At 34.5% G+C, this 9,222-nt stretch overlaps 1 protein-coding gene across 1 annotated transcript in view; it reads right to left on the bottom strand.

Moving 5' to 3' along the window:
- Nucleotides 1–9,222, bottom strand: part of MEI4 (meiotic double-stranded break formation protein 4) — a 212,086-nt gene continuing 202,864 nt past the window's right edge. Inside the window, exon 5 of the mRNA XM_006143412.3 lies at nt 1–1,021. Coding sequence (XP_006143474.1) covers nt 752–1,021 — 270 coding nt within the window. The 3' untranslated portion in view covers nt 1–751. The remainder of the gene's footprint in view (nt 1,022–9,222) is intronic.

Raw genomic sequence — 9,222 nt, 5'->3', positions numbered from 1 at the left:
TATCCTTTAGTCAATTAGTTTCAGTCATAGAGTGTGGACACTCGGTATGATATTAGAATTTATAAATTTATCCATATAACCTAATTTTATATGACTTTACTATATTTTAATAGCAATACTATAACATGTAATCAACAGAATCAAAACAAATAATTTTTTGAAAATCAAACACAGAACATTTAAACAAGTATTAGTGCTTTCTGAAAGATCTGACAAATACATTGGTTATATAAAATTAAAGGCCATTAAGTTTCCAAATGTTAAAAACTCTTCTCCTTCCATGTGAGTCCTTCCTAAGATGACAATGATGTAAGTACAACTATATAAGAAAAAAGTTTTAAAAATTGCATTTATTACTTCTTTTTTAAATTCTTTTTGTTGATGAAGTAACAAAATCTTTAAAATCCATTTCATTACATTTAGTATCTATCACATGGAGATCTTTCACAATTTAAAATATTTCATGAGACAGATAATCAATGCCCATTTCAGAGAAAAAAAGAGATGGACTATATTGAATTACATTTTGTAAAATATGGTCAGTCACATGGGAATTAGGAGGGCATTCTCAATAGAAACTAGATGATTTCAGAAATAAGACTTATGATCTTTTATGCACAATTTAAGACTAATCATTAAATTGATTTAATGATTATGTTTAGAGATTAATTTAAAACTTATCTTAAAAATATTTTGAACACAGTATCTTCATATATTCAGTTTTAGTATGGTTCTCATATTTGGTAAATTGCTAAGGATGTGAGTTATTTCCAACATTTTTTACCTCTGCTGAATTCAAGAGAATGCCTAGTCTCCATAAATAAAAAGTAAATAAAGGAAATGCATCAGAGAGTTGAAAAATTGTTTCATCGTGCTTCTGAAGAAATTTCTTGACTTCTTGGTCATGATGCCCTTTACTCGAGGTGCTACCTTCTTTGTTTTCCTTTTGAAGAAGCTGTTCCAGAACCCAGCACAGGGAGAAAATATTTTCATAGCGTGTCACATCATAACTGCCTTGTATCTACAAATAAATTAAAAATTCTTAAAAAAAAATTGGCCATGGATTACTGCAGAAAAATTACAAACAGATTGCTTTAAAAAAAAAAAAAAAACTTTAATTTCATTAAATATTTTAACTCCGAGACTCTTCCAGTACGACTGACAACTTCAACAACAGGCTGTAGACTTGTAGTTTCTGTCCTTTTTTTTTTCTAAAATTATATTTTTATCAATGTAACCTTCCTTTTATGGCAACTTTTTTGTTTACTATTATTTTCACTTGTTTCTTTTTCTTTTTTTCCCCCACTTTTAAAATTTCATTTTCTTTTATACATTCAATCACATTAAAATAAAATAAACATTTTATTAAACACCTTTTGTTTTCTTGTATCTTTGATTGGTGGAGAGAGTAGAAAACAAAGAATATTTGAGTTTTTCAAAGATTCTACCATCTTAGTCAATGCTTTATCATTGATGGTTTCCTCCAAATCTTTTCTCTGTACTTTCACTATAATTCATTAGTTAGATGAACCTGAGAATACTTGGTGAAGAGTTTTACATATACCAGGTGTTGAACTAGCTTGGCAAAATTTTCCCACATATGACATTCCTGTCAATGATAATATAAAAATATGGGTAGAATTTTAGGAACATGTTTAGACATAAAACTCAAACCTACAACAAGTGGAGCTATGATCTATAAGCAACCAATTGTTATCTCATCTGAATCTATATAAGTCAAGGAGGAATAGATTGTGTGGAATAAAATATGTGGTCAAGAAGAAAAAGGTAGATGTACTTTATAAAACTGAATGTTTGGCTTAGTTAGTCATATTTGAAGGAAGTAAAGAAAAATAAATAACTTTCTTTAAAGGCTTGTAATGAGACACCAAGGCATGGCTACACATCACCTCCTGTCCCCAAGAAACAGATGCTATTGTGCCACTTCAAGACCTGAGCTACTACCTCTCCATCTTCTTCATACCCTACATGTTCCCTGACCCCTAAATTGCAGCCACCCCGTGAGTGTCCACACTTCAAATGCAAGCTCTGTGTCTGGACTACACCTGGCAATGCCACAGACACTGGAGCCAGCATTGTGTCAAGCTGATTTATATTCTGTCTCTGGAACTGCATCCTCTCTAAGCATGTCTGTGCTCTGGAAACCAACACAGCTTCCACAGAGAGCTAGGCTCCATCCTGATTCTGGGTCCACTATAACTTAACTTGCTTCTGCTCTAGAGAGCTCAGCTTCCTGGCCGTTACACAATCACCTGTACCTCAAATACTATTAGCAATGAAGATGAGGGTACATTAGCACCAGTGCCATATGGTCTGGGCTATAGTCTCTCCATGTACCTCATTCCACTTAAAATGGCTATATCAGAAAGACAAAAATAACAAATGCCGGTGAGTATGTGAAAAAAGGGAAACTCTTATATACCAGAGGTCCCCAACCCTCAGTTCATGGACCAGTGACAGTCTGTGGCTTGCTGGGAGCTGGGCTAAAGACCAGTGCCTGTCCGCCAGGCTATGCAGCAGTAGATGGGAAGCCAGTAAGTGAGTAAGGCTTTGTCTGAGTTTGCAGCCACTCCCCATTGCTTACATTACTAAAGATAAAAAATGACAGATGGTGCTTGAGAAAATTGCAGGCTGGATTTTCTTCCTTTTGTATTTTCATTGTCTCCATTCTTTTTCTGTTTTTAAAGAGAAATAAACTAGAAGAGGCAAAATGGGAAAACAAACAAACAAACAAAAAACAAAAACAAAACCTCTTCAATTATATTAAACTCACATTCCAATCAAGTTTGACTTCATACATAGCCTTTGTTGTCATGTATCAACTGAATACATCTAATATGCTTACAATTTCCTTGACATAGAATGGCGTCTATCATCAATCTCAGATTACCAGCACCCTTATCAGCCTTCAGCACTACTTATAGATACCATATATCTATAGAGTTTTTCTTGATCTTCTCATTTTATAGACTTTAACTATTCTGATTTGTTTTATTTACTGTTTAGACTCTAAACATGTTGAGGAATGTGTCTGTGTTCTTTTTACTACAATTTCTACGGAGCATAGAACAGTATCCTTTCCCATAATAGATACTCAATATATATACATATATATATAGCTCGCCAGACAGACAGAGAGAGACATAGAGACAGAAAGCGAGAAATCACCCCTCAGGGGGGATGGTCACGCCGCAATCCCTTCTCCTCCATTCTCCTCTCGGGATCTTGGGCACGCACACACACACGCCCGGTGTGAGTTTTAAGTCACCGGGTCCGGGACACGAACCGCGGTCAACTACGTGGGAGTCCAGCGACATAGCCATTACGCTAACTGCTGGTTCCCAATATATATTTGTTTTGAATTGAATAGGAATTTTAGTACCTCAAAATGTATTACTACAGACACATTTTGGTTACTATTTGAAGGAGAAACACAATGATATCTTTAAAATTTAAAACTATGTTTCAAACACTTTCCTTATTCTAAACTAAAAAATTGGTAGTATGTGTTTAATCTGATCGTATGAGCAATACTTAAACATTTTAAGCCTTCTCACTAAAGGACATGGATAGCTAAAGTTCCATCAGTTAATGGATAATTCTTCTTGGAAAACTTCAGACTATTGCTATACACATAACTCCTATACCTATTTAGAATTGAACAGAAATGAGATGGTCCCTAATACAGAAAGGTAAAATTGTTTAACTTACTTTAAAGCATTAAAAACAACAAAAATATAGTACTTCATAATGACCACTAAGGCAGGAATGGTACAAATGATTTTAGGGTTCACCTACATTGATAATTTTAGCTATATATGTTCATTTACTCTTTTGAGCCCTTAAAATAGATTGGGATTTTGTGAACCAAATAATCACTTTTTTGGCTTATTTAGGTTACTTTCTAATGGACCATTATTCTAATGTGTAGTGCCATTTTATAAACAGAAATGAGCAATCCAATTATACCTATCAAAATAAAAGAAAGTCTCTCCCGACCTCCAATCACTCCTTCAAGTATAGAGCACACTAGTTAGTTTCTGTGTAAAGCAGGCAGTGTGTGTCCTGGCACCTTTCCACTGGTTTGGAGAATTCCACTTTGGGCATGTTTAACTTTGCTCCCAGGTAGGCTGGAATCTCCACTGAAATACATAATTTCTCTGTGTTGTTTTGGACTTCGCCTTCATCTTGGGTTCCATCTCCATCCTAAAATGCTTATTCTCAGAAGTAATTGGATAAACTCTTTTACTCCAAGATATTACCAGCTCACAGAATGCTAATTTGAAACTAATTTTATTCTTTATGCACTTAACTTACATGCCTTAGTAGTTCTCCCTTTCAACATGAATAAAATGGCATGTCTGGGGGCGAAGTCTTTCCTGTAGTTTCCAAATTTTGACATGCTGGCAGCTGCCTACTTTGCTTAATCATATGCTCAAGCATTTTCTGAATTAGTGTCCCAAACCCAATAAAAACTGAGATAAATGGTATTAAGATGCTAGCTGACATTCTTCCACCATATTTTGATGTAATTTTTACATTCTCAGTGTCAAACTGCAGTTAACCACACTAGTGTTGAAAAATACCCCGTATATTTGGAACATACCCAACTAGAAGATAATCAGGTATCTTACCTGCACATTTCATCAGGAAAATAAATGTTCCCTGATACACAAGCAGAATGGCTGTGTATATATCAGTTTCTCTTTCTAGCTAGGTCTTTTATTTGAAGAAACTTTGAGACGAAGCCTCTACAGTCCCATGACTCATCCCATTTTATATAAAAGAAGGTCTTCCTTTTATATAAAGGAAATACTGAAAAAGTATTTTAAAAAGTACATTAAAAATCTCTTTCTAATACACACACACACACACACACATATGTCTGGGTCACAGTTAGAGAGAGAGAGAGAGAGAGAGAGAGAGAGAGAGAGAGAGAGAGAGAGAAAGGGACAGATACCCTCAACAGGTTCTTCATACTGTGATTCCAGTTTCAGCCTGTCAGCCAGAATCATATATACACATTTACGCTCACACACACACACACACACACACACATGCATACGCACACCCAGCATGCACAAGGAGACCTTAGGATGTGAACCTGGGACCTTCCCAGATGGCCTCAGCCTTCTGAAGCATTGTATTACATTGTACCATTGTGGCTGGCCATCATCAGATATTCTTGTAGAACATTTTTAGAATTAAAACATGTCTCATGTTTATTTTTCTATTCCCGAGCTAGGTTTGAGAAAGTCAAAGCATCAAAATATTTATTACATAGTGAAACAAAATTAATATTTCTTTATGTGCTGCTAATTTATACTTCAAAACTTAGATTTTGAAGTTAAAACTATAGACATAAAATGCCAGTTTCCTAATTACTGTTCAAGTTGGAATTCTGCCAAGGTTAACTTGACATTTTTGTGAAGACTTTCCTAAAAAAAGAGATATAGCTATTACTTAAGCTGTATCCATTTCTCCTTCTTCCTCATCAATAGAATCACAATTGCATTTTAGGTGACAATGACAGTTAAAATTTACATTTTGAAGTTTCCTAATTGTGGTCTAAGGGATATAAGCATACAAAACTGGGTGGGGTTTCTTGGAGAACTCATTAATGGCAGGTAAAATATGCTGGAATGCACCTTTTGCTCTTCCCCTTCATCATTATTCCCACCTGGAAATACAGATGCAATACTGAGTTAGAATAACCATCAGTAAGGTTGATAAGAGTGACCCAGGGAGCAAGCCATTTTGCTGCCCAGTATACTCAAGCAGGATGGCTGTTTCTTCTTGTAGGGTACCAGGGTTCTTTTCTTCCATTTTGATCTTTCAAAATGAGAACCTTGACTTGAGCTAGGCAGACCAGGGAACTTTAAGGTTTTTTAGCCTTAAAAAAGTGCCTCCTTTGTTATCTCCAATATAGAAAAGACAGAGATTTCTAAAGGGACAAAAAGAAAATCATATTATTTGGCAGTAGAAAATATAATAAAAGGTATCATATTATAATTATAAGTTAGGGTTTAACTTATAATTTGGACATTTATATTTGATGCTGTAAAATATAAAAATGTAATAGCTGATTATATCTGAGATTTTGTTAATTTATGTGTGCTAGCCAAGGGCATGCAGAGGTGCAGTCTGACACATTCAGAAATAAGCATTCTGCTGCAGAAGGGGTGAAAACAAAACATTTTTTATTGCTACAAAAGCAAGAGGTGAAGAAAAGAATTAGAATGGTACAGAGGAAAAAACGAAGTCAAAGAGTATACCTACATAACTCAAATGTTAAATGCTCACTGAATGTAATATGCCATTAGCTCAATATTTCACCACCCAGATTTTATTTGACAGAGCAATAAGTAAGATACAACTAAAATTAATTGTATCTAAAAGACTGAATTCAACACAATATTTTAAAGAAAAGGTCAATTGTCACCTCGATAATTAAGTGGGAAACTTATCCCTGACTCTTAATAAATTATCCTTTTTCATTTACTAGAAGGCAAAGGTGGCAGTAGGTTTCAGGCAAATATTCTGGGAGGATGAAGTTAACTCTTGTGAGTCATTTACTGAGCAGGCTGAAGCTTTGAAGCAGAGGAGAAAGCACTGAAAGAGTTGACAAATAAGTTAGAGTTTAGCTAGGGACCTGGCATAATCATGCTTTCCACTTTGCTGTGGAGCAGAGTAGAAGAATTTCATGCAGTTTTGTTTTGTTTTTACTTATAAAATCAATGAACATCTGATAACAATACCAGTGCATATCAATTTAAAACTATATCTTTTAAAGGTTGTGTTATATTTTTTCCCTTTCTCCACAACTTGGGCATTAGACCCTTAGTGAAGGAGTATATACTCTGGTCAGAGCAGAGTGCAATTAATTAATTTAATTAATTAATTAATTAAAAAAGACTTCCTAGAGATGAATTGCAAACGAGGGCACAAAGAGAGTGAGGGATATAGATAAATAAAGTGTCTTTTGATCAAAGTGTCATGCAAAGAAAAATAGAAGGAACTCAATGGATATTAACTTATTTGTTTTGTACAGATAATAGTACACCTAAAATGTTGGATCCTGAGACTAGTTCTAAGGGCAAATGTCTATTAATTTAGATGAAAAGTATTTAACTATTAAAACTACTGACCATAAAATTTTGATATTTTCCTTTTTTTATGGGAAATAGCTGAACAAATATGTGCAATTGTGTACACAAAAATATTCATAAAACTTACATATATCTAACAGAAAGTTTTAGAAATCTATTTGTCGTGAAACTTCAGTTTTGTTAAATTAAATGCAGGTAATAATTATACATACTTGTGTGATGCAGTGAAATATTTTGATACATGCATACAATGTGTAATGATCAAATCAGAAAAATGATCATTTCTATTATTTGTAACAATTGTCACTTTTTATGATGGGAACATGTAAAATTCTCTCTTCTAGCTTTTTTGATGTATACAATAAATTTTTACATACAGTTCCCCCACAATGTTGCTGCACTTCAGAATTTATTCCTCCTATCTAGCTGTGTGTTCATATGTGTTAAACTCTCCCAACTCGCACTCCCTTCTATTCTTGCCATTTGTCCCTTTTTGCTTGTATTGCCTGTGCTTTTCAGGTATTATTCATGAAATTTTTGCCTAGATCTTGCCTATATCCCAAACTAATTCTATGCTTTATTGTAGTAGTATCAAAGTTTCAGGTCTTCCATTTGAGGCTTTAAATGTTGAGAATTTTTAGTATATGGTGAGAAACAGGGGTCTATTTTCATTTTCCTTTATGTGGATATCCAGTTTCCCAGCATCCCTTCTTGAGGAGACTTGTCTTTTCCACACATTCCTTTTGCACCTTTGTGAAAAACCATTTTATATATGTAGTTATGTATAGGTTTTCTATATCTAGTTTGTGTCATATCTAGTCTAATTCCACTGTGATCAGGGGGGAAAAAAACAAGGTTTTTTAAATCATTTCAACTACTGAAAAATTATTGGGACTTGCTTTCTCTCTTAACTTATGGACTGTTCTGGAGAATGTTCCATGTGCAGATAATAAGAGTTTGTATTGTTCAGTTGGAGCAAGCATTCACAGATGACTCTTAGATCCGTTTGTTTATAGTACTATTCAAATCTGTTGTGTGTGTGTGTGTGTTTATTTTGTTTATTCATTCATGTATTTTAATTTGACCAGAGAGAGATACAGAGAGAGAGAATGAGGAAAAGTGAGAAAGCAAGCCACCAGGTCCGGTATTTGAATCACAGTCGGCCATGTGGGAGTGTCCAGCGTCTTAACCACCAAGCCACCTGTTGGTCCCCTGTTGTGTTTTTATTAATTTTTTCTCTACATGATATATCCAATACTAAAAAGACAGGCTGCTGAAGTCTCCAGCAATGATTATACTAGAGTGTATTTCTCCCTTTAAAAACAAAATTGTAAGAGGGTGCTTGCACTCACCAGAGATGAAGAGAGTTGTTGGGGAGAGGAGAAAAAGAGAGAGAGAGAAAGAATGGAGCATGGCCACACTGTAATCACTTCTCCTTCATTTCTTCATCCTCTTGGGACTCCAGGCACACACACACACATTCACATGGTGTATTTTTCAGGTCCCACCAGAATCTGAACCATTTTTAGCTATGCATAATTGGTTCTTTTAACTACCAGGCAACAGGTATAATCCCATTTCTCCCTTTTTACGTAATAATACTTGTATTTAGATGCTCTTGCATACACTTGTAATTATTAATGGCTTTGTCTCTTTTTATAATTTTGGCTTACAGTCTATTTTATCTGACATGGATATGGCTAGTTCTGCTCACTTTTTGTTTGCATGGAATATATTTCATATCCTTTCAGAGTCAGTTTATGTGTCACAGGTGAAGTGACTTTTTTGAAGGTAACATATATTTAGTTCTTCTTCTCTGTCCAACCAATCTATATGTTATAATTGGAGAATTCAAAATATTCTAACTATATTTAGGGGAGGTCTTACCTAACTGCTGTCATCCTATTGGTTGTTTTCTAAGTGCTTTGTATATATATTTTTCCTTCTATTTCTCTTCATGGGAGGTAATTTTTTGTAATAACATTGTTTGATTCCTTTATCTTGATCATTTTTGTATTTGGTCTCCCAAAAAGTTTTGTATTTTCATGATGGTGGCTTCATTCTTTTGCTTCCAAATTCTTGTGAGGTCAGT

This window comes from Tupaia chinensis, unplaced genomic scaffold (genome assembly GCF_000334495.1).
Source record: "Tupaia chinensis unplaced genomic scaffold, TupChi_1.0 Scaffold000097_1, whole genome shotgun sequence".
In the NCBI taxonomy this organism is placed as follows: domain Eukaryota; kingdom Metazoa; phylum Chordata; class Mammalia; order Scandentia; family Tupaiidae; genus Tupaia; species Tupaia belangeri.
This window is presented reverse-complemented; position numbering and strand designations above follow the sequence as displayed.